Genomic DNA, 24,487 nt, shown 5'->3' with positions numbered 1-24,487 from the left:
TTGTAAACTTTAGACTAAAATTGATAAATTCTGGAACTTGCAATACAAATCATCGTCTATTTCGACTTGTGCCGCTTGTGTTGGTCGGTCCAGCGGCAGCACCTCTCCTCATTTCCTCCTCGTCCAGACCAGCTTCTTCCAATATCTTTTCTATCTCTTTTTGCATCGGCTTGTACTCATCTGCGCGATTAAAACCACATTCAGTGATCGATACGTCCAAAAAACGTATTGAAAGCATATACCGTAACGTTCTTTCGCTAGAGAAAATGCTACGCGACGGAGCTGCTTTCGGTCCAAATCGTCACTTCCCATGGCTTCCTGGGTCCAGTAGTCTCCTATGTTCCAATAGTTACAAAATTATTCAATAGGGAAAAGTGAAATCCTTACTGCAACGTGCGTAAAACATAGCCAGAGTCTCTCCTGGGAGCGGTGTATTTTTAGCATCTTCCGCAGGACGTTCCTGCCCGTCTTTCGAGGGATCCACGGAAGGTTTCTCATCCTGCTAAAAATAAGGTCAATTATCTTTATTTCTGCCGTGCAGAAGGTAAAATATACTTTGTCCAAAAAATTCTCATCAGCGAGAGAGAGATAATCCAAAACAGCCCCGACTTTCTTGATGACCTCAGGTTCATCGTATATCGTGGCCATATCTTCGCCAAGCTTGAATTCCGACGTTTCATCTGCCCCGACCAAAGTCTCAATATCATCATCATCATCATATTCATCCTCTTCGTCTTCCGTTTCGTCATCGTCATCTTCGTCTTCATCTTCGTCACTGCTGCTTTCTTGCTCGCCTTCTGGTATGACCACTTCAGGTTTCTTCAAGCAGATGAATCTTTCCATTTTATCCAGCTGTAGAGCGTGAAAATCATCTAGTGTGTATTCGCGGGACCCTTTCTCAATGATTCCGCCATATCTTTTTCATAATATTTAGCAACCGTGAGGTGAGTAAAAGGCTACGACGCACATGTACAACGTGTTTTTAAGCACGGCGAGCATCGTGTTGTAGCGAGGCATTGGAACAGTCAGGAGCGGGTCTTCGACGCCTATGTCCTTGTCAGCCGAGGCGGGAGGTAAAGACACAGGTCCCCCAGCCCCTTGTTCGGTCAACGGGTCGCCCTCATCATCGCTGTCCCATTTGTCTTTCTTCTTCACTTGTTTCTTCGCCTGTCCCTTGCCGCCCTTCGCCTTTGGCTTCTTCAGCGTCATGCTTATCCATTTACCCTTCCCATTCAGATTATATCCGTATCTATGGCACAGGGGTTTGAGTCATGTAGTGGGTGCAAAAATGAGAAAAATCGCACAGGTCGTTCCAAAACACGCTATCTAATCTCTCCTCGCTCGTATCCTCGTCGGTCACACCTCCAAAAAGAATACCCATGGATTTCGCTGCCCAAAGTGTCATGGTACAACCGCTACGGAGACAAGGGGCATACGCGTCCGACGGTCGCTTGCGTTTTTCCCATTTGAAAGTTGGCATACTGAACGAGTTTTTTGACGTTGAGGGCTTCGATTTGGTTGATGTCGTAGGTGTTTTTGTGCTCGTGGATGGCGTGGGAGGAGTCTCCTCTGTTATTCTGTACGTTGTTAGCAACTTTGATTTACTAAGTCGGTCAAGAAGCGCATACTTCAATAACCAGGTATCTTCCAGCATGATCCCTACAGGTCGTTTTCCTTTAGCATATTCTTTACAATATCCACCGTGTAAGACGATTCCGTCAGCGCAGGGTAGAAAAGAAAAACCACTGCGAGGTCTAAATAAATAAAATGAGCAATTAATTTGAAACAATTGTCATGCAACACATACGAAGGCCTCGAGTCTGTCAACTTCATCTCAATTAAAGTCCATTTATATTCTTGGGTATCGAAAACCCAAAGATCGTTTAGATACCGAGCTGTTGTTGAATTAATTTAGAGGAGTAGACAGTTTATAAATGCCATACTGGTGATTCCTGGGTCATAAAAACCCCCAAATAGGATGATCAAGTGCTTCCAAACGGCCATACTGGTTAACGTCTTTAGAAAACGCGTAGTTTTAGCACTAGGTATGACTAACCGGTGTCCAGATCGCGCTGTAGGGCGTACTTTCGTGTCAATGCGTTCCCAAGAGTGTGTCGATATATCGAAACACCAGAAATCACGATAATGGTGGAACGAATTCTGATGAAGAGAAGAAAATTCACCGCCTTCAGCTCTTAAATACTTCTGTCGTGTCAGAGCGAACATTAGGATACATACCGAATAAAAATAGTTTGCCCCCTCCTCCAGGTGAGGCTACAACAGCATGTGCAGATCTTGGACCGGGACATGTAGGTGAAATGAATTTACGCCATTCATCCTTCTCCGGAGTATATCTAAATGTGTCATTATAGAAGTACTGCAAAGTGTGAGCCAAATTGACAGTACGACAGTGTAAAAACTGGACCAACAGCTTTTCCGTCTTCGCCGAAGAACTCTCCGCCAATACACCATAGGTGATTGCCATTCGGGCATGCAGTCAGAGTCGCATTGGCTCTGCGGCTTGGTGGACCTTCAACCAATTCCTCCGTAACTGTATGTGCAAGTTCCCATTCTTTACGCATCTGTAGTAACGGAAATGTCTGACATCCCGCTGATTTGTTCGACAATATTGTCCAGGAACTCACCTTTTCCAGTATTCCTTCAAGATCATCGCCGTCCGAATCTGAATCGTTGCCTTTCTTAGATTTAGATTTGGACTTTCCCTTTTCCTTCAAGGCGTCTTTGGTCTCCTTCTTCTCCACTTTTTGTAAAGCTTTTGCCTTTTTGGCTGCTTTGGCCGCCGTTGTCTTCTTGGGCATGTTAATCCAAGAGAACGTATAAAATCAAATTGTCATTGGTTTCGTCGCAGGTATTCGGTATGTCGACAGAGTAGGGATCGTCGAAAGTATATCAGTAGGTCCGGTTTATTGATAGTGGTAGCTGCAGAAGTCAAATCATCAAATTAATTTCCCACAATTTTAGGATCTCGGATCATGGGATTTCAAGTCACTTTTCGACCGCCAAAGCCCTCGCACCTACCCAAGGTTCGTTCACAGCGGATATTTGTTTTCTTTTATCATGGAAATCTTCAGTATCGGATCACGTTATACCAAGGGTCCACATCCACATATGCCACCAGGTCCAGAAACCACTTTTCTGTCAAAAGTTCGTTGAATGCTGAGGTGGGCCCTGCAACGAGGCAAGACGAGGCAAGTAGCGTTGATCATAAATATTGAATCCTTAAATGATATTGCGAACAAGTAAGCTAATTATCCTGATGGAAATTTAGAACAACAACCTTGTCCAAGTTGTCGAAACTCGAGATTTGCAGGGAGATTATCTATGGCATCCATATGATTTACAAGGCAACTTCAAGAAAATAGTGGTTTGCTGTCCGAAAATTCCTATGATTCTTTTGCCTTTGCTATACTTTCTTCCTTTCGCAGCTTATCCGTAGCTGCCTTTAGGCTCCGCGCGAGTTTCACAACACCCAGAAGAGTTTGAACGTGGTCCGGTTTCCACCCTTCCGGTAACCTTTCTTCGGAGATCCACCGTCGAATGTACTCCACTGGAACACCTGTCTTTATCCCTGTACTCTTCTCCCATATACCGAGGACGAGGGCCATCTCCCCACGAGCAATTTCAGCAGAAACTGAACCGATAGGCCGACACTCTGCTTCCCTACGAACTCGCGCCCTAGCCACGTCTTCCACACCCATCAGGAATTCTTCACCTCTTGCTTCTACTTCTTTCGCTCCTGGCCTGACGTCCGCAACGAGTGCATTAACGAGGCCCTGGTCGACTTCGATAGGAGCATATTCTAGGCCTGCAGGGGTATCGTGGTGCACAAGGCTAGCATCGTGCTCAATTCTGCCATGCCTCCCAAGCTCGAACAAGCTTATTCGCCCAAATTTGCGAAATATAATGGCGAATCCAACATAGGCAAGCAAATAGGCCAATGGATTCGACAATCCATAGCATGCTTTCAGCCCGCGAACTAAGTCTTGAGGACCGATGTTTTTACCATCGCGAGAACTGCAGATAATCTGACTGTCAGCTGAAGCTACTTGACGGTTCTCAGGCACCAAAACACATACATGTATCCATGGTTGGCCATCGCGTTTAGTGCTGGACATGGCGAACGGCTATCTCCTTCCTGAGCAGGACAGAATTCATAGGTTTGGCCCGTTGCGGGACATGCTTGATGTCTAGACGTCATGCTGAGTAGTCTAGTTAAGAGCGACTCGACTGGTAAGGAAAGGGGATTTGGAATGACGCGTGTTGGGAGGGTCCCTTTTATAAGGGGACAGCCAGTTGCAGACCTAGGATCTCGTCGCAATCGGGTATAGGATTTCCTCACATGCGGGTTCTAAGGCCTTAAGGGTTCATAACGTGTCATAGCTAACTCAACGGCGCCGTTTCTGTCTCCATGCGTCTAATTCAAAGTGTCCACCTCTGACTCTACTATTTAATGCAAACAATGTGATTTGGTGATTTCCGCAAAACTCAGGAGTGTGTAGGAGATTCGTAGCGTGATTTTCACTTGTCTACCATCATTTTACGGAGTTTATTTTCCTATTACCTGATCGTCACCAGTATTGCGGGCGGACTATTTGTCAAGATTCAAACATGATAAAAAAAGAATGCAAGTTAGACTCAGTTTGTACACATCGTTCTTCGATATTATAATGCTTGACTAGTAAAAAGAAAAATTTGCCATAATCCTGATGAACATCATCTACTTGGGAATACAGCTCAAACCCAGCGGTGTTCAGTTACTTGCGGTTTGATGTATCCATCGGCGCCGTCCATTGCGTTCCATCACAATGACAGCGCTGATGCGAAGTTGTGCTCCGTTGACACCGAGTCAATTCGCCATAGGTATATATGCACATCATAATTATAAGCGCTGAAGTACCAGCCCACCAATAACAACTCCTCCACCGACAGAGACTTTTTTCATTGGTTACAGCTCATCGCGGAGCGAAGCATCAGCGTTCCTCTCAGAGCTAGGCTCAGAGTCGCCCGGTATGCTCACCTTCTCGTGTGGTGCACCGCTCGTCTCATTTCCGACACCAAATGCCTTCAATATGGCTTCGTTGTTTCCCCAACCCTGGATTTCGTCACTCATCTCAAATACTATATCTGCACCCTGAGCGATTTGTTCGTGTTTGATTATGGGCTGGTCCACATCCACGCCGTTGATCTTTAGCGACTTGATGTATTGCTTTGTCCTAGCACCTATGGCTGTGACGGTCAGCAACTTGGGGGACAACTGAGAGGAACTAGCCGGGCTGTTGAGGTCGATAGTGATTCGCTCAAAGAACGGGCTGATTGATGTATTCAGTACCGTTCGTCTTTGTATACTGCCCACGGAGACTTACGATCCGACCACGTATTCTCCTGACACCGGGTTTACGGGATAGAAGCCCATCGCGCTAAAGATGTACCAGGCGCTCATTTGGCCACAGTCTTCGTTCTAGTGTATTTAAAGCACAGCTCATTTCCCTGGGATTCAGAGGAAACATTGATGGACGCACCCCAGACAAACCCTCAGGTGTGTTATTATAGTTGGCCACGGCAATTTCCCTGACCTTCTCCTGGGTTTTGTACGCAGCACCAGCGAGAGCGTATAGATAAGGTATGTGATGCGATGGCTAGTGGATCGTTGTGAATAAGTGCCATAGTGTCATACTCTCAACACTTCCGATGATCGGAGCGCACCACGTCTGAAAGGAACTCACCTCATTACTATGGTCATTGTGTCCGCCATTAAAATGATCATCCAGGCTCTGCACAAACTTCACATTTCCTCCCCTGCGCTCGATAAGGGTAGGGATGTCATGGACGACATCAAACGAATACGCCCACTTGTCACCTACCAACATGTGATTAGAAAATGCACCTACAGTATCATCACATCGGTCGTGTAAACGCACCTTCAGTCCAACCATTATCATCGCCGGCCCAGCTTCCATCAGCATTGCGCGCTTCCATAAACCCAGTCGCATCGTTGAACAAAGTGAACGGTGCGCGCATTGCCCTCTCCAAAAGAAAGTTTGTCACATTCTCTGGTTTGCCGAGCTCCCGCGCGAGGACGTAGGCAGCATAATCATCGTCTACAGAAGTCTATTAGTATCACTCTCTGAAGGAAACGGCACTGAAAACGTACACGCGTAGTCTAATGTCCGAGATGCACTTTCTGAATGAATGTCATCTGCCACCCATCCGTTCTGGGCGTATGAAGATGAAAGACCGGCTCGGACTTCGTAATCGACGTGCTATATGAAGTTTATCAGCAAGGCGAAATATAAGCAAAGGGTTATATACCTCCTCCCGATCAGCGTACCTACGTTTCGATCATTGAAAAAAATATTTCACCATGAAATAGAGGCACTCACACCGTTGTCAAATCGTTTTCCGGAGGGACGGTTGCGTCCTTCCAAACCGCCTCCCAAGCCAGTTCTCGGTCAAACCCAGTGATATTTTTCAAGACGGCTTCGGCTACGAGAGAATCTGCATGCGTGCCGACCTGCAATCCGTAAGATTAAAAAGACGACAGAAGAAACACCTAACTTACCATTATGTTAGTCTCGACTATATTTTTCCACATGGGTAACCACCCGCTCTAAAATTAGGAATAGTTGAAAAATATTTGAAGAAAAAAGAAATCTGGACACCACCTCTTGGTAATCTGCCAACATGCTTTGGACAAAGCCTGGAATGCGATCAGGTACAAATAAGATTTGCCATGCCCATTCCGCACGGAATGTGTCCTTTTGACAATAATTAGAAAAGCTGTTTGTGGAAAGGTATTTATGCCTTACCCAGATTGAGTAGCCGGTATATGATTCCCCGCCCTCTTCGAGTACGTGGACCGCATTATCGTATCCGGAATAGTACTGGCCTTGTTCATGTTGTTCAGTAGGGTACTATGCAAACTCCTTTAGCCCCATATATAAACTATAAGCCTACACGGATACCTGAAGTGTGTGGACGATAGCGGTCCAGAAGGCTTGCTGGTCAACAAAATCCCGAGGAGATCCTTTGTTGGAATTTTCGTCAATATATACTTTAAGGTCTACGCGGCTCAGTATATCAGCCCAAGACTTTCGTACTTGGAATGCAGTGTTTTGGAAGGTGCCAGGAATAAGATGGGCGTCCGCAGCTGAAGAAGGGGAGGAATCAGGAATTTCTGCGTCGATGTTTTTACGCGCCTGGTCTTCAGAGATAAACGATGTTCCGACACGCATAGTAATCACAGTTTTTGTCTTTGATTGAGGGAATTGGGCATATGCGCTGAGCAAGGGTCCTTGAGAAACCTTGTGTTGTGGGTGCGGAAACGAGACGGTATCATTTTGAATAACCCCATAGATCGGTTTAGGTGTTCCTTTATCGAATCGAGCACAAAAATAGCCTTTGAAATGTTTTGAAAAGGGTGCTGTGGAAATGGGTGCGATGATACTATCTTCCCGTTCATCTGACCATCCACAAACTTCCAAGTCATCCGGGATCGACACGCTTCCAATTGGGAACGTTATATTTGTCGGAGTCGAGGTAATTACAGAGGGCCTGGACACCTCGAAGAGGACGTAGGGCGATAGCGTGGAGTCAAACGTAAACCTAAGGTGTGCCACCCTCGAGGCTGACAGCCTGTGAGTTATTCTGGCAGACAATGTAGAGAGAGAAGTGTTACGCACTTGCTGTCTGTTCTATCGTAATGCTCCCCCCGTGTCCATCATCCAACTCGACACTGTAATACCCTGAGCTCACAACCTCATTCTTCTGACCGTCACTCCCTCGAAGAACCTCAAGACCACGCTCTTCAAAGTCCACAACGACATTCGGACCGACTCCTGGAACGACGCTAATGGGAGCGCTCTCCCCCATCCAGATGGCAGGTTGGCGTGTCCCAACCACACCCATCACCTTGTTCAGCGTCCAGTTGTAAGGCGTGGCAGAAACGTAATGCGGTTGCGTCTGCGCGACCCAACGAGTCATTCCAAATGGTGGTGCGGTACTGGGTATCATTCCACCTGATCCGTTAGGTGTATCCCCTCCATTTCCGATGAGCATGTTTACAAGGTCAAGTCCTGCATTGTCTGGAATCGAAAATTCTGGAGGTGGATGTGTAGTTGTAGCTTCATTGAGAGAAACCAATGCTGTTAATATTAACAATGTTAATCGTTTATATTGCCGCATTGGTAGCTATACAATGCTGTCTGGAACAATGTAACGCGTTAACAAATTATACACGAATAGATTCGAAAAGAAACTCGCAACTTGTGTACAAGTCAATGCGATGCCAGCAGTATGGGTAAATTTATACTGTAGCGACTTGCTTTAAGTATTCAGCAAAGTGTCTTCTTCCTTCGCGAAGCAACTCGGTAGGCTTCTGGTCAGCTGGCCGTTGCGGCTGGATGAAGAAAGTAAACACAGAACATTGAAGTCGGTCCGTTAATGAATTGATGCTGCACGTGACCGGGATGTTCGATTTCCGGCGGTTCCCTGGGAAACCAAGTGCTAAACGCAAGCGCCGCTTTAAGGCGCTTAAAATTAGCTTGATCATTACAGTCATTACCAAGTCATAAGCTACGCGTTGCAGAGTTTCTTCTGTAGTATAGCATGATATATAGAAGACGCATGGATATATAACCACGTCAGAAAGCTACTTGAAACCACTACTGAACTACAAGAAAAATCATAAATATTAAAAACAGAGATCCAGCAAAGTTAGTCATAGTAGGGGAAGGCCGAACCACCCGAGCACAAAAAAGAGATGAAATGTAAAGAGAAAGTCACACGGAAGGATAAGCTCCTGAGCTCTCCTGATCATTTGCTAAATACAGTAGAAATTTAGAGACGATTGAAACCTTGGTATACCCCCATAGTATATGGTCAGAAAACTCCAAAAGAGCGATAAACCTGGGTGGTGCACAAGAGCAGGATAAGGGTGACCGCGGCACCGCTAGCGCAAAAAGCGGGCTCGGGCGGAGACCAGGAGTCGCTTGGTGTTTTGCATTCTCCCCAGGCTATGGCAATTGCGGTGGAAATGAAAAATAATGTGGACCTTTCCAATGACGATCATAAGCCATGTTTCATCGGAAAAAAAACTGCTACTGCGAACCATATTAAAGAGGCAAAAGGCAATGCTATACATGCCCAAAATTCAACCGACTCTGCGGACTCGAGGTCTAGGAAAACCTGAGCATGATGATCATATGTCAGCTGTAATTAGTGAAGAATAGCTAAAGACAATAAATACCTTTTTCCATTTCTTTACCATGTCGGTCCGTTGAAACTTTATCCTCTGACTTGAATATACGACGCTTGTTAGGAGACCTACACAAGCAAAAATAATCGAAACCAGGGCCAGAGTCCTCGTGAGCGTGTTGGAAATAATGCCTCCAATTTGTAGAACAGAAACAGAAAGACTAGTATACTGATCATCAGACACAGCAATGATAACCGAACAGGAATAGTGCTCACGGCAAAATAACAGCCTGACAGATCCAAACAGATTTCCAGAGACGGAACATCTTCCTAACCGTGTTGTACCACCGCATCCTGTTTAGAAAAATAACAGCAGGGTGACACAAACTCTCATGGTCGTGAAAACCTTTGAAAGAATGATCCCCCCTGAGTCCCCATCGTTTGCGGATAATACGATGAGTACCCAGACAAGAAACGGTCCAGAACACAATCCAGAAGTATTGAGCGTATCGCATAGCCAGTTCACTGAAAAATGGCGTCACTAATTCTGCAGATAAGATTGGATAAACTGACCACCAACCTTGGTGGTATCTGGCACAGTGAATCAACCCCCGATGCGTCGCCTTGATGGCTTGACCTCACTGAATTACCGTCTGATCGCTGTGTTGTCCGTGCTTTCTTTAGTTCTGAAGCGGAGTTGCAGAACACTGGTTGAGAAAGCGGGCCCATTTTATCATAGACTTGATGAGGTGCCAGAACTTGGGAATGGTACAATACGAGCTTTGAAGCTCCCTGTTCTTATATTCCACTGTGTTCCCTGAAGGGATTCAGACCATTTAAATTTATATAACCCTTGCTTTTAGTCATAGCTTGAGGACGGGATCAGATTGGTAGGTAGATATATTTATTCCTTGAATGCCAAGTTCACATGTACACAAGACTTTGGCATTTTAGACATCCGCATTGGCTGAGCACGATACCGATCAGCATAGGTAGTCTAGATCTTGGCCTCCCATAGCCTCCCATCCTCTTTTGGATCCCACGAACCCAATGGCATGTTGCGACCGTTGGTTGCGAGACCCAGAGTCTTACAATGGGTTACCCATATTGGGTAACCTATCGGAAAGAGGATGGGGAGGCCGAGACTATAAATACGTATGGATGTTATCTGCCACCTCCAATGTTATCTGCCAGCCGAGGTGCCGCAACACAGCCACATTTGCGCACTTCCGTATTCAATTCACGCCAAGGGGTACGCGCCGGCAAATGCCGGCACACAGGGTGGGGGGGGAGGGGGGGGCAGACCAGGCTTATCCGAATTAAAAGTCGTTTTAATTTCATAATTGTTTTTATCCAATTTTGAAGCATGGTGCATGTAATAAAACCACTCTATGGTAAATTTACTGTTATTCCAGCTTTCTAAAGGTCGTCGTCAGTCGTCGTTACAGGTTGCATTGCAGATTTGTTGCATTTTGCAGCAATGATCAGGGGTGTCATGTGCATATTTCGTCACAGTCACGGATTGTCATGTTACCTCGCGTTCTCGCGCACTCGATTTTGCCACGATCAACAAACAACTTTCCAATTACACCCACCCTCGTGAACCGTCGCCGTTCTGCTACTCAAATATTGGCCATTTAGTAGGTGTTGGAAATATTGATAGCTGGCAGAGGTAAGTCGCTGCATCCTTACCCTAGTAACTCTAGCTGAAAGTGCACCACCAGACATTTCATACATTTATCCCCTTCCCCCATTTTTCTATTGTCCACATCACACATTGGGGGCACAATGGACGCATGTGTATTGATGATGAATGCATTAAAAAGCGCAGGCGTTGCATCTAGTCCCTAGTAATGTCTGGCACTCTTACTTATTTAGGAGAGTATTTGTGAACATGTGCACCTGCACGTGACTACTTATTGCCAATTTAGGAAGGGGGAGGGGGGTTCTCGGAGTCCTTATCCAAATTAAACAACCCCGTGTGCCAAATTTTTTTTTGAGCACCCCTTGATTCACGCTCGACGGGCATCCTGGTTTGATTTTTGGGGGCTCTTTAAGTGATATTCTAGATCATATATAAAGTAAATAATACCCAGGTAAAAAACATCAGATCAATTTAAAGTACAGACAAAGTAAAAGGTACATGTTTACACGGGCCATTTCTCGGACGCGCGTCAGCGCGAAAATTTTGAAAATTTGCCTCTTGTTTCACACTATATTTCACAAAATTTATGTTTGTGACAATCCGTACATATTGTCAAGTACTTTCAAGTCATTTCTCTTCAAACTTTTAAGAAAAATAAAGCATCACAAGTCTCTCTCTTTTTCTCTCCATTTTTTGGTCATTTCCCGTTTGGGACACCCACTCCTATGAACGGAAAACCTTTATAACTGAGTATATTGGTTTAGAATAGCAAAATGTGCAAACGGTGCACCTAGATTTTCCGGCAAATATCCAATTCATGGTCTGCGCTAAGTAACGAAGAGGGACCTAAGGAGGTATCAAGGAAATCCCTATCTTGCATGAACCCGTTAATGACATGGCCGTCGGGACTCGGTCTGGTACTCGGGTCTCTATCGCACCAACATTAGAAACCTATAATACCCACACATATGCGGACGATGACGGATATCTGATTTAATTTTGCCTACATTGTAAATATCCGTTTATGATAATCTGGATACTTAGAAGGCGGAGGGAGGTCGAAAATACCCACTTCTATGAACGGACTCAATACGAATGACCGACCTTCAAATATAGGATGGCCTTCGTTATCATCCCACATCATATCTGTTTCTAATCGAAGACCATTCACATGCAATGCCACATCCTCATAACCATTCACCAAGACACGCTCCAACTAAACCGACGCCCAAGAGTTTCAATTGCTGCACGATAGTACAAAATTTTATCAATATTGATATATATTATAGATGGCAATAGTAGTGCTGATGAGTAATTCTTAAAAGAAACACAATGAGGGTATAAGCAGGATATACGACAGCAGATATACATAGAATGCAAATGCTCAATGACTAGATACGAAGAGTTCTTGAGAAGACGGAGTCTCGCCAGTCAGCCAGGTTCAAGCTTTGAGAATGTTACAGTTCATCCGTTATGCCCGCTACTTGTAATATGGGCCCTGGAATCATACACAGTCATGTCTGGTCGGAAAACGGATCAGCAGGTGCACATGAATACCAGTAGTTCTGGCTTACTACTCTGCATTGCATTACTATTGGCAGCAGCAGCAACTAAGAGCATGATTGGAACGTCAATATTACTAACGGCATATCCCAAAGGAGCAACAGACAAGTACACCGACCTTGGTTTTGCATAGTTCCCAGGACAGACTCCTGGCCATGCACTTCTTCTTCTTCAGGCGTGCCCTGCTGATCATGGTAATTCATATCTTCATTTTGCGGAGATCCCATCATATCCATTGGCGAATGCTTCCCAGGCGGTCTGTTCTCGACTCTACGAACAAATTCGCCCCAGCACGCTCTGTCATCCGACCCCATGTGCTCAAACTGCTCACGCAGAAGCCGCGGCGCTTTCCGCCATACCGCACGGTGCCGACAAACCGTGCTTTTAACGTACCTGCTGCCGAACACGCGCTCAAAGGCCGTGCGTTGGGTCATGTTCGCACCTGTCGGAGACTGCGCGATTAGCATGTCCATCGAGTGGAACCCTGCCGAGAGCTCGGAGACAGTATAGTCATTCGGCCAGCGCTTAAGTGGTGGGTGCGGGTGGTATGGAATAGGCGCCGCAGGAACATGCGGTGCGAGGAGGTAGTGCGGTAGGGTGTGTGTGTGCGTGCTGTTCGAATCTGATGTGCTATGGTTTTCGGTGTTCGTGTTGTTGGTGGTACTGTTGGCGCTGCTGCTGTTGTCCGGTTCGTTGTTGTGACTAGAGTCGTAGTAGACCGGGCTCTGATACATGCCATAGACATTGCTGTCCTGTGATTGGGTAGTCGGTTGCGAATTCGAGACCGCAGAGGTTGACGCGGTGGAAGTTGATGGCCCGGCTACGGGGCTAGACACTAAAGCACTCGATCCGCTGTTGTGGGTCATATAGTAGCCATTAGTAACGTGGATTTTTGGGCTTTCGCGCGCGTCTTGTGAATCTTCCTGAGACGCGGCCGGCCTTTTGAGAGAATTTTTATGTTGAATACTGTCTGTGCTCGCCTTCGGCGTAGGCGGCAACATTGGCGTTTTGTTGGGAGGACTAGGCAGCGAGGGAGGCTGTGACTCCCTGCGGTTTCGAATCTGGGACTGGACTTCCTCGCGGAGACTTAAACATTCCTCCTCTGAAAGTCCATCAATGAGAGATCGTCTAAGTTTGTATAGCAGTCTCTGCTGCGTAGCCACTATCCGAACAGATGTGATGGTGTGCTGTTCCCATTGGTTAGACGTTGGGACATATGTATCTAGGTAAGACCCAGATGTGAGGCCCAGGTCAGTGACGAGGTTGCTGAACTGTGCCAGCTGGAAACACGGAAACGTAGGCACCATTTGTTGCAATCTAATCGGTTCTATGTTGGCCTAATGGATAAAGGGAAAGAGAGAAAAAGCATGGGGTTAGCTGATCGGCATTCACACTTTCTACAAGATGATCAAAAATAAAATGGAAAAAGCTAGGGTCAATTCTCTCAAAATAACGTGTATAGATCGGGATCCTTTCGGGTATTCGAGATGGCGGCGTCTTACATACCTTGTACCATATGATTATAGTCACAGACCTGTTGAACTCGTCCAATTGTCTTTGCATTTGGATGTCCTACAAGGGAAAAAATGCAAAATGTGCACGACGGACTGTAAGCATCGTGCCAGCTGTCGTTCGTCAGTTATTCTCTCACGCACCTCTTGCGATGAGGAGAGATGCTGCTGTTGTGTGTTCTGATGTGTACTTCTGGTAGCAGGTATGGTCATGTTCGTTGACGGAGTCAATGAACTCATGTAGCTCTCCATATGCTGTTTGTCAGGCTGCTACAGTGTTCATAAGCGGTCCAAAAACGCGCTGTCACAAAAAAAACGAACAGCAAACAGCCGAGAATCTAGATGAGGATGCATTAGTTTCTCCAAAGTAGACACCATTAGAGGTGGTTAGGGGCGTTGGAGGCGTACTGGCACTGTAGACTGGTCTCTGATCTTGGGCGATGTACCTGGGGTACACGGACGACGACGAAGTGATAAGGCAAGAGACCGTCGGTGAGACCCGGGGGTCCGCCTCTTTTGTGGACCTCGCTTTTGCCAAGCATGTCACAACAGTGTCCATCCCACCCGGCTCCCGGCCCGCCATCCAGCCCTTTCCAAGGACCCGCCAAGACTGCATGCACTTTCAGGGAGAGACTCAATGAGAATTCACAAACACGCTGAAGGGGTATAGCAAGGTATGTATATAATTACCACGGAGTGTACGTATATATGTAGAGGTAATTATATACACGCTAAGAAGTAGACAGCATAGGATAGCACACAAACAAAGTGAAAAAGCAAGATCGAAATGTCGCGCACTTGTACGCATCGCCGACACAGAAAGTAAACGAAGCGATGCAACATGTTGGCGGCAGGCCTGGCCTCGCTCCCTCTCCAGCATGGGGAGCTGTGCAGGCCGGACAACCCTGACATGGGCAAACACGATTCAGCTCGTGAGCACCGTAGCCCATGCACTAAATCCTTGAACAACATCTTCTTTAATCCTTCACAGAGGCCACATGCAACCCAAGTAAAGACTAGTATCGACGTCGTCCACCGCCCCCACTATTTGGGCCTTGATAAGGACCATAATCCGGAGGAGGGCGCCCTCCACCTACAATTTAAGGTATCAGTTTTCACTTCTGGAAGCCACAGTCAAACAGTTTCTTACCGCCGCGTAGAGGTGGATGTCCGTGGGGAGATTTAGGCCGCGAAGTCGCGCTGGGTATGACAGCAGTCCGGAGAAGGTTCATCAAGTCGTCAGTTCTAAATACAGGTCCTGCAAAACACACACGTCAACATTGAGAGAGCCGTCGAAAAAGTACACGATCTCAAAATTTAGACGTACCATCAAACGAAGACGCCGTCGGCAATTCGCCAATAAACCACGGCAGAATTGCAGGCAAAGTGGATTGACGTTTATCATCATCCCGATCGCGCGGTGGCGGAAGTGGCTCGCGTCGCGGTGGGGGTGGACGGTCGTCTCTATCACGATTCGGAGGCGGTGGAGGTGGCGAGAACCTCCTTCTCGGAGGACCACTACCGTCCCACCGCCCATCACGGTCCCGATCTCGTTCCCGATCTTGTTGAGCTCTGGGTGGAGGCGACGACGGCCGCGCGCGCTTATGTGTCGAGCTGTAGTCGTTCGGACGGGTTTCGTCGCGCTTGTTGCGGTAATCAGGCGACGACGGCCGTTTATTACCGTAGGTTTGGGAGTTGCTCTGAGAGTTGGTGGGCAATGAAATCAAGGATTGAGAAGCTTCCACTCGGTTGAGAGAGCTGGAGGCAACAGACGTCGTTGCACGGCGGGCGAGAGCAAATCCAAGATCTCGGTCGGCAATCGCGTCGGTCCCCAGGTATATGTGGCGTTGAGCTAACCGTTTGATTGGAGGGTCTGATAGCAAGGCAGATAGATTAAGAATGAGAAGATTAGGGAACTGTAGCAACCACACGTACCAGACGTATACACTTCTGCCATCCTCTTTTCCAACTTTAGAGCTGCCTCCAGATCCCCGTATTGATATTCGTACCGAGCCCATCGTTCCCATAGGGGGCGGGCACGGTCTGGTGGAAAGGTGGTAATAACACGTTCAAAGAGGGCACGTGCATCTGGAAAGAATATCAAATTTGGCTGTACACGCAACTGCAATAACGACTCACTATTCTTATCATTAATAGAAATTAGGAAGCCTAGGTATCGGAGCACAAAATCAATCTCATCGCCAAAGGATTCCATCCCCTTTTCAAAGATTCGGCTTGCCACTCCTTTGTCATCGGAGCAGTGATATTCAGTCAATGCTAAAGAAAGAGAATGTATGATACCATCAACACTACATTCATTAGTTGCAATGACAAGAGAACACCACGTACCTGCAGCCTCGTAGATCTCCCAAGGTGACCAACGATCACGCCTCGCCTTTCCAAAGATTGTTCGAGAGCCCTTGACACCTTCCGCTCTCATTCCGAACCGCATATACATGATCCACGCCAACCCATATTCAGTGCGGTGCTTTTGCAATTCTGTCGTTTTTGGCGGTTTGTCGTCCTGCGACCCTTGCGAACTGAACGACGAGACGTTTGATGGTGGCTCGGGAATTATGGCTGGCGCTGTCGGTGGTGGTGCATTTGTGCCATTGCTCTGAGAACCGTTTGCAGCTGCATCAGCTTTTGACGTTTCCTCTAGCCTGTCGAGGTTGGTGCGAAGGATACCGAGGAACTTCTCGTACGTGGCGTGTACCCCTGCAAGGTCTTTCTTGATCTCTAGAGCTTCTGCGTAGGCAAAGTTGAGAAGGAAACTATAGAAAGAGAGTATGTTGATAAACAGTTATAGGAGCGGTTCATGGATAGAAATACCTGGACGGATTGGCATCCAGGCCAGCTTTCAAAATAGAAAGAGCTTCGTCGTTCTTCCCTATGCTATTTGTCCATGTATAGGCCATGAACCTGGAGAAACATTAGAATATTCATGAAACTGCGGTATGTTGTCCTGACCATATTTCGGTGTAATACCGCATGCGGATCACCGCTTTTCGATAAACACCCTGAATGCGTGATATCAGTGTCGCTTTATCCTTCTCATCGAGCTCTAAAGGATTGCTCTCTTCCCATTTGAGATATGCTTTCCATTTTCCAACGAGTGCGCGTTCCGACGCATCAAATTTCGGGAGCGATGGGAGAAACAGTGTATCCTTCTCGTTCGCGAACAGGGGTCCAATGTGGTTGATAAGTTGCCGCAGGACTGTCCGCGCTTGCATATGCGCTGGTGAGAGGTCAGCCATGAACTTTTTGGCCGTGATCTTGTTCAAGCCGTTCTCGAATGTCTCAAGATCATGCCATAGGCTTTCGACATTGTCAAGGGGTATTTGAACAGCCCGGTGGTATACTTTCCGTAGGGAGTCCATCTTCTGTTGTTGATCCCATGTTGTTGTAGCCTGAACAAGAAGTTGAAAAAATATCGGTGAATAAAGCTGGAATATGACGCACCTCTCCGGACTGGAGAAACTTGATATACTCGCTCCATATTACACCACTGTCCTTATCCTGACCGACATGGTTCAGAGCAAACTCAAAAGACATCCGGACGGTATCACGTTGGGCCGGCCCTGTATTTAGTTTCCTGGAGGAACACGCATCTTCCGCGTAAGAACAACTCAAAACCTAACAGACTTCCCGGTTGACTTACCGCACATAATCTAAGTAGTACACCCAGAGTTCAACACACGGTGACCGAATAAGAAACTTTTTGAATAAGTCTTCTGCACTCTCCGACATGTTATGATTGACATAGTGCTTTATGTATGCAATTTGCGCTGGAGCCTGAGCATGTGCAGTGTTGGTCAAGGAAAGAGAACCCGGCACGACCGAACGGCAAGAACATACGTTATTTGGATAGTGCTTGAGGAGGGCATCATACGATTTGCTGATCTTTTCCAGGTCATTGGACTGTTCTGCTAGCTTGATTAGCCTTCTCCATCCATCGGGGTCGTGGGGGTTCTCGCTGAGTTGTACAGTCAAAACTTCATATTCACTCGGAGGTGGCAATTGGGACTGTTCAGACTGTTGCTCATCCAATTTCTTGATATCTGCGAGCTCTTTCAATATCTCTGCAGTAGGTTGCGTTCTCTCTGAATCGTCCATGTATGAATCGCCGTCCACGTCGTCTTTAGCGGCCGAAATCGTTGCCATCGTTCAAGTTGGTTTAAAGAACTTTATGCCGTGGGAACTACACAGGTCGGTGCCAAAGCTGCCCGAAGCCTCCAGGTCCGCTCCGGTTCCGGCAGGCCGCTTTAGGCCGTTTTAGTCGCTCCGAGAACTTTACAAAGACCCACAGAGTACTTCAAAGACTCACAGAGCGTCCAAAGACTCCAGGTAACTTCAAAGACTCCTAGAGACCTTGAAAGGTCTCCAGAGCACCTCAAAGATTCTAAAGCATTTTTCGGTATGCCAGAAAGCACGCGAAGAGTCGAGTTGCTGTAGTACTGTCATCAGGGATTCGGTGGAATGCTTGCATTAGAATATACTCAATGTAATCCGGTATATTTGATATAATGATTATACCAGTAATGTGTTTACAGCTCAAATTCGTATTCTACTACATTATGATGAAATTCTTTTGGCAAAACGGTAACTTTGGTATATTATGATGCCTCCATATATTATCACCGTGTTATCGGCAGCTCACCTCGTCTCTAAGAGCGAGTCTTTACTTTAAATAATGCGCTATTCCGCCGCAGGTAGAAGCTCTGGAATGACGCACTCATAAATTACTCAGTTGAAAGCGAGTAGGCTTCATATCCTTCTGCGTTGCACAAGGTACTTGTCAGACATGACATTCGCCCCAAAAGTTGCCCTGCTGGTGTACCTTTTCTTCCGCATCTTCTTTGTGCGTTGCAGCGTCATACATTATTTTGGGCGATCAATGGACATAAATAAATTATGTCTTTGTGTACCTTCACATGCAAAGAAATGCGTGACACATGTTAACCAAACCCCAGCGAAAGAGGAGGGCACCAAAAGGCTCTAGCACCTTTGGGAATGACTACCATAGTCAAGGTTCAAAGGTTGCACTGTGTAGACCTCCATATTCTCAGGATCGCGTTTCATCTGGGTATCAAACTTCGTGCTGAGTCCTTCCGCGTGCAGAAGATCGTACGCAGAATGCCGGGATGAAATTCGGGAGCTGCGTTTGGACCACGGATTTACTTCCCAAAATGCTCTACAGTGTACTACCTAACACGGTAGTATTTTCTTTCTACGACCCATCACATTCGTGGGCATATAAACTCGATGCGTTAACACCAAGACCCCACCACGACCTCTACAACAACAACCACTATCTCTTCTACTTCATTTTCGCATCACTACAGTTATGTCTCGTCTTCGTGGATATCTCTCCACTACACGCTCTGTAGTATGCATTCCTAGACCTCGTAGGATCGATGAATTCAGAAACCCTTTAGAATTCTTGAATGGCATACACGACGCGGTTGAAGGTACCCTTCCATGCCACTACTATTTAATAATTTAGTGATATTGACGCGACGTCCTCTCATAGCTCATGGAATCCACTTCATGTCGACCGGAAACATTCACGGAAACATCACTACCCACACGGTCTGCATTGGCGCACCATCCGGCGACCCGACCAGAAAGGGTTTTCTCATTGACAGCCCCGTATTCAACCCCCTCTTCCAATCAGCAAACATCCTCTCTCAAAACACGATCCCCACACGCAAAAGTCTTCCACAAGACTACATCGATGACCTCGAGTCCTTCTACTACATCATCGCTTGGGTTTCCATGGCCTACAAAGCTCCCGGGAAAATTATCCCCACAAAACGCTTCCCGCGAGTCCTCGCCTGCTGGGCCGCCGAACCGGACACCAGGGAAGCTGCCTTGAACAAGGAGACGCTCCTGCGCAGCGACGGTTTTGACTGTCGTGTCCCTGGAACTGCGTTATTTGATGTGCCGGGCCTCCCCGCCTGTGTGATTTTTGAGGCCCTGCTGGGCCTTATTCATCTTGTTTTGAGGCATCTGTATGCCGAAAAGTGGGCGAACTGGGATGTACGCACTCAGACGTACACGGGGAAGTTAGCGTCTCCTAAGAAGGTCTACGCAACAATTTTGGATTACTTGAGGCGCGCAGCATATGCAATGTCGACCAGCGTTGAACCTGCGCCCGGGATGGAAGCTCACGGGGAGGATGGGGAAGGAGGAGAAATGTGGTGGGATAAGTTGTTCACTGAGACTTGAAGTCAATTGCGCGCCGATTTGCTATTATGCTATCTTTTCAGTCCTTTCACTATCTGTTTTGATTTTCCTGCTTTCTCATACAAAAGTTATCGTCATGTAGTCTATGTACTGTGTTTTGTTTGTTTACCGCCTGTTCTGTAGCATTGCATCGTTATAAAGGTGTTATATAATATGCCATGGTAGCCATGTGAGAAAATAAGATCTGGAAGAGGTTTAAAGAAGCACACAGTTGTCTGCGTTAGTTTTTCAGACATTCTCTCTTCGCCACCCCTAAATCTTACCGCGCTTGTGGCATCTTCCCGAATGGGACGTCGGCAGGCGTCGGCAATCCACGGAAATCACCGTCAATGTCACAGCTGCGGCGTCGGGGCGCCTATTGAACAGTGCCACGGGCGGGCAGGGCTCACGAACACAGTTTTGCGCGTCCAATACGGGCCCTTCACCAACATTCTCTGTGGCACAGAACGGCGCGCGTTTAAACAAGTTTTCCGTTTGAATAGCCAACCACAAAGGCCACAAGTGCCCGAGCTCCACCTTCGCTCCATGGTCGTTAAAGTTTAATTTGTGGCTGTGAGCGAGGAACCTTATCAAAGTGTAGCATGTGCTGTACGAAGTTCTCCCGTAACACAGGAAACAGAGGCGGGGCCATCCATGTTCTCGTGACGGAGGAAGACAATGGCATTTTAAGGCACCTTCCAAAAGTGGAGGTAAATAGTAGTCCTGGTGATTGAGTAATCATTACAAGAGTCGGTGATGGGCTACTCCGCTTGGCTTGGGATATGGCCTTCTTAGTTCGCATTTTTTTCATCCCATGATTTCATGTGATGCATGCCCAACACCACCAAAGATTAGCAATAGGATTTCCTGCCGTTTGGCAATCCCCATGTATAGGTCTTAGTGGGCATAGCCACATATGGATAGCATGGACATTGCGCACTCATTATGCTCACCGGAACCGTCAGTTAAGTTTCTTGCACTCAGTCATCATGCCAATAGTTCGTGAACCAGTCGTGCGAAAGTTGTGTTAAGTGACAGCTTCGGCGTCTATTCGGCCAATGAGTTACGACAACTTGAGTAACCCCATTTGAGCCACTATGGACGGTTCGCTCCAGTTCGACTGCCCTTTGTCAATGTTTTCGGATCCCTTAATTCTTCCGTGGGAATGTATCTTGAGTTTAGATAGTATCTGTTATTTCATGGTCTTATAAGTAGTGCATTGCGTTCATTCCTGTGATGGAAAAGGTCTGTGTTTTCCTAGATACGCGACTGCATTGATATTATATTCATTAGGCTGCAAATTGTTTGTTGCGAAGAGAAAAAAGGATTTTCTTTGTTCTATGTTTAAAGGTATCCATTGGACATATAGGTTTTGTGGCATTGTGCAGATGTTTGGTTTACAAACGGCTCAAAGGAAAATTCCATACTGTTCCACTTCCTTACAGGTAACGTGTACCTGTTGAATTCTATGGCCCAGTCATGGCCAATGACCTGGGTCACTCTGGCAATTTTTGGTATCTCTTTCGAAGCTGATTCTGGCAGCTTCCGGTGTCCAGGAAATATAAAGGCCACCGTATGCTTCTCGCTTTTCTAACTTTTACCTCATACCACTACCATTTACCAATGGCACACCTAGATGGATACGTACCAAATTGTCGCACTCTGGCGACTCTGAATCAGCGCCCTTCTCCCAGAGCAATTGAGTTATTCCAATCTCCCGCCGAATTTCTTATGGCTATCCATGACGCCGTTGAAAGTATGTGATCAATTCTTTAAAAATGAAAATTTTTAATATACGACAACAATTGTTGTAGGTCATGGCTCTCAGTACATTCATACAGGAATTCCTCATGGGAACATCAACTCGTATACCGTTTGGCTTGGAACGTCCTCGGTCTGCTCAAATAAAATGGGTATATTAATGGAATCAAATGTCCAACAGAAATTGTTTCAATCAGTCAACAGACTCTCTGAGACGGTTTTAAAGGAGAAACCAACCGCTCGTTTGGACTACGTTGACGACTTGGAGTCCTTCTACTATCTCATCGCATGGCTGGCCATGACCTACACCGATGGAGGCATACAATTAGCTCGCGCATCATATCCTCCGAAGTTAGCTGCCTGGGCGGCTTTCCCTGAAAGTCATCAGTCCGTTTTAGAAAAACGGATTATGCTTGAAGGGTCAGGTTTCTCGGAATACTTCAAGGCAACAAAAACTTGCGTTGGCGGCAAGAAATACGTCAAAATCTTTTACAACTTACTGCGATCTCTCCACACCTTGTTAAAGCTTAAGTATATCGAAAAGTCCAAGGGAAATCTCGACCATTTGGAATTCTACTCTGTGTTGAATTTCTACGACAAATACTTGCATTTCTTGAAGATAGCGATCGAGAAGACTAAAGTGGTTGCAAGGGAATATTCAGGGGCCTGGTAGTGGGGTCTAAGGCCAAGGTCTCATTTTCATGTATGTTTGTCCCAGCGTATTTCTTTATTGTCTGTCATATAGCGTTAGCCTCAGAATATCCATTCTCTATTTATGTACGATCCTGTATCCTCTCTACCCCATAATGCCACTTTACCGCTTAAAACGCGATCTCGTGACTAATTAAGAGTACGCGTGTCCTATGGCGCGCTGCGCCTGTTGACAGAAAGTTGATTTATTTTTAAATTTGACCCATACACTACAAACTGTTGAAAACCGTGGTTTAACAGCACATCTTGCCGGCGGAAATCTTCGAAAGTCTCGTACTACTAAAAAGCGCCGAATTTTATCGGTTATTATACGGGTCGTTGATAGTGTGATCTTGTGTTGTGTTGTGATATTAGATCTGTCTCTGCGTCTTTAATCCGAGGACAATGCGTGGGTGTTTTTACGTGGCACTCAATAAACCTGGACTTCCCTTATCTTCATTTGGAAAGCAAAATTTATGTACATGCGGCTGAATCTCACCTTCACTAGAATAAAAGTGCCGACCCTCTAAGGCTATATAATAGGCCAACCCGGCTTCACATCCCCTAGTGATCAAACCTTTTATCATCTACACAACTTGCTTCGGTTTAAATATGGGTTTGCATAGCCAGACTCCCAACAGTCGTGAACCCTCAAACTCGAGGCATCCACGTCCCATCGAGTCATATAAAACCATCACCGAATTTCTACTAGCAATTCACGATGCCATAGAAGGTACATCGGTCATCGTGTCCTCCAGTCGGAAGCGTCACTGACTTCAAGATATTTTACCTTTCACGGCTCTATCAGGGCATCAGAAATACTTTCTTGAAACAGGAGATATCCATGGGAACGTAAACCTGGAGACTATATTCATTGGCGCCCCATCTCCCTGTTCTAATCGACGAGGTTTTCTAGGCGACGCGTCTCGAGTAGACCCCGACCCTATGTTTCAATCAGTCAACATCGTTTCGAAAAGCATCATTGAAAGGCATTTCAACTTCGAGCCTGACTATCTGGACGACCTGGAGTCCTTTTACTATGTGATTACCTGGCTTTCGTTTGCCTTCGTGAGCCCTGGTATCCGAAAGCCCCTCAAAGATCTTCCGCGACTTTTAGCCTCTCTGTCTGCTAATCCTTATTCGCGCGACGCGGCCCTATTGAAGGAGCATATACTTTTGAAAGACGGTTTTAGTGGCACTTGTGGACCATTCAATGCCTTCCAGCTCAAGGACCTCGGTGCAGACGAAATTCTTGGATCCTTGATCAATTCGCTTCACAAAATCTTGAAGAACGTATACCAGGCCAAACTAGGGCTCGAACAAAATAGCATGAGGGAGTCATTAAGAACTTCTTCAGGTGTCTACTATGCCTTCCTTTGGGAGATCAAGAAATCGGTGTACATGTTACAGACGGCCTACCCAGAGGCCACAACAAACGTTTGACTGACTTTCTTTACCCTACAGGCTCTCATTTCACATTGGAGCTCAAACCCCAGTGTCGTACGTAGCAATCTTATGTCCTTGTCTTGATGGGATTCACCAAGTTATCATGTCCTACGTAGTCCCAAACTACGCTGCCAAACAAAAACGTTTTGAAGTCAACCATTGAACATTGAACATTACACGATGAAAGATTGAACAAGCAAGGAAGAGCAGAGCAAAGCAATGATCATTACACAACCTTCAAAAAAATACACGAAGAATTCTAAAATAGAATTTAAGAATTGAAAAAAGGAGAAAGACAAAAACAAGAGAGAAAGGAGCTGACAATTTACAAGTGATTAAGTTTTAGATGTTGGAGAGGTTCGAGTCATTGTACACGCAATAATGTTGGGACTAGGTAAACACAATAGATGGGAAAAAGTGAGGAAAGGCG

General features: G+C 46.3%; 8 protein-coding genes across 8 annotated transcripts; 2 read left to right on the top strand and 6 right to left on the bottom strand.

Moving 5' to 3' along the window:
* Window positions 1–49: 49 nt before the first annotated feature.
* JR316_0005381 (Kelch repeat-containing protein 3) lies at window positions 50–2,819 on the bottom strand (the record flags this gene model as incomplete). The annotated part of the gene is made up of 13 exons (XM_047891141.1): window positions 50–180; window positions 243–335; window positions 388–502; window positions 556–916; window positions 968–1,249; window positions 1,305–1,577; window positions 1,629–1,754; window positions 1,808–1,895; window positions 1,944–2,005; window positions 2,057–2,186; window positions 2,239–2,377; window positions 2,430–2,582; window positions 2,646–2,819. The coding sequence occupies 13 exons, from the start codon at window positions 2,817–2,819 to the stop codon at window positions 50–52; spliced, it is 2,127 nt and encodes a 708-aa protein (XP_047750902.1).
* A 585-nt stretch (window positions 2,820–3,404) lies between these two features.
* Window positions 3,405–4,219, bottom strand: JR316_0005380 (Putative sterigmatocystin biosynthesis peroxidase stcC; the record flags this gene model as incomplete). The annotated part of the gene is made up of 2 exons (XM_047891140.1): window positions 3,405–4,035; window positions 4,098–4,219. The coding sequence occupies 2 exons, from the start codon at window positions 4,217–4,219 to the stop codon at window positions 3,405–3,407; spliced, it is 753 nt and encodes a 250-aa protein (XP_047750901.1).
* Window positions 4,220–4,966: 747 nt separating this feature from the next.
* Window positions 4,967–8,202, bottom strand: JR316_0005379 (putative glycosidase; the record flags this gene model as incomplete). The annotated part of the gene is made up of 13 exons (XM_047891139.1): window positions 4,967–5,330; window positions 5,385–5,479; window positions 5,541–5,657; window positions 5,745–5,878; window positions 5,940–6,119; window positions 6,173–6,281; window positions 6,331–6,349; window positions 6,402–6,532; window positions 6,581–6,628; window positions 6,684–6,776; window positions 6,828–6,932; window positions 6,984–7,645; window positions 7,701–8,202. The coding sequence occupies 13 exons, from the start codon at window positions 8,200–8,202 to the stop codon at window positions 4,967–4,969; spliced, it is 2,559 nt and encodes an 852-aa protein (XP_047750900.1).
* Window positions 8,203–8,668: 466 nt separating this feature from the next.
* Window positions 8,669–9,942, bottom strand: JR316_0005378 (uncharacterized protein; the record flags this gene model as incomplete). The annotated part of the gene is made up of 8 exons (XM_047891138.1): window positions 8,669–8,689; window positions 8,926–9,070; window positions 9,128–9,204; window positions 9,266–9,342; window positions 9,490–9,567; window positions 9,620–9,738; window positions 9,794–9,804; window positions 9,856–9,942. 8 exons carry the CDS (start codon window positions 9,940–9,942, stop codon window positions 8,669–8,671), a joined length of 615 nt encoding a protein of 204 aa, XP_047750899.1.
* Window positions 9,943–12,322: 2,380 nt separating this feature from the next.
* JR316_0005377 (uncharacterized protein) lies at window positions 12,323–14,145 on the bottom strand (the record flags this gene model as incomplete). The annotated part of the gene is made up of 5 exons (XM_047891137.1): window positions 12,323–12,378; window positions 12,433–12,468; window positions 12,540–13,758; window positions 13,928–13,993; window positions 14,077–14,145. The coding sequence occupies 5 exons, from the start codon at window positions 14,143–14,145 to the stop codon at window positions 12,323–12,325; spliced, it is 1,446 nt and encodes a 481-aa protein (XP_047750898.1).
* An 803-nt stretch (window positions 14,146–14,948) lies between these two features.
* JR316_0005376 (mRNA 3'-end-processing protein RNA14) lies at window positions 14,949–18,096 on the bottom strand (the record flags this gene model as incomplete). The annotated part of the gene is made up of 11 exons (XM_047891136.1): window positions 14,949–15,025; window positions 15,083–15,190; window positions 15,260–15,805; window positions 15,868–16,020; window positions 16,072–16,209; window positions 16,282–16,706; window positions 16,765–16,854; window positions 16,903–17,342; window positions 17,395–17,527; window positions 17,594–17,727; window positions 17,791–18,096. The coding sequence occupies 11 exons, from the start codon at window positions 18,094–18,096 to the stop codon at window positions 14,949–14,951; spliced, it is 2,550 nt and encodes an 849-aa protein (XP_047750897.1).
* A 1,183-nt stretch (window positions 18,097–19,279) lies between these two features.
* JR316_0005375 (uncharacterized protein) lies at window positions 19,280–20,163 on the top strand (the record flags this gene model as incomplete). The annotated part of the gene is made up of 2 exons (XM_047891135.1): window positions 19,280–19,403; window positions 19,466–20,163. The coding sequence occupies 2 exons, from the start codon at window positions 19,280–19,282 to the stop codon at window positions 20,161–20,163; spliced, it is 822 nt and encodes a 273-aa protein (XP_047750896.1).
* A 1,620-nt stretch (window positions 20,164–21,783) lies between these two features.
* Window positions 21,784–24,054, top strand: JR316_0005374 (uncharacterized protein; the record flags this gene model as incomplete). The annotated part of the gene is made up of 4 exons (XM_047891134.1): window positions 21,784–21,916; window positions 21,975–22,590; window positions 23,238–23,344; window positions 23,420–24,054. The coding sequence occupies 4 exons, from the start codon at window positions 21,784–21,786 to the stop codon at window positions 24,052–24,054; spliced, it is 1,491 nt and encodes a 496-aa protein (XP_047750895.1).
* Window positions 24,055–24,487: the final 433 nt, after the last annotated feature.

Source organism: Psilocybe cubensis, chromosome 4, assembly GCF_017499595.1.
Source record: "Psilocybe cubensis strain MGC-MH-2018 chromosome 4, whole genome shotgun sequence".
Classification (NCBI taxonomy): Eukaryota; Fungi; Basidiomycota; class Agaricomycetes; order Agaricales; family Agrocybaceae; genus Psilocybe; species Psilocybe cubensis.
The sequence above is the reverse complement of the archived record's forward strand: the minus strand, read 5'-3'. Positions and strand labels throughout refer to the sequence as shown.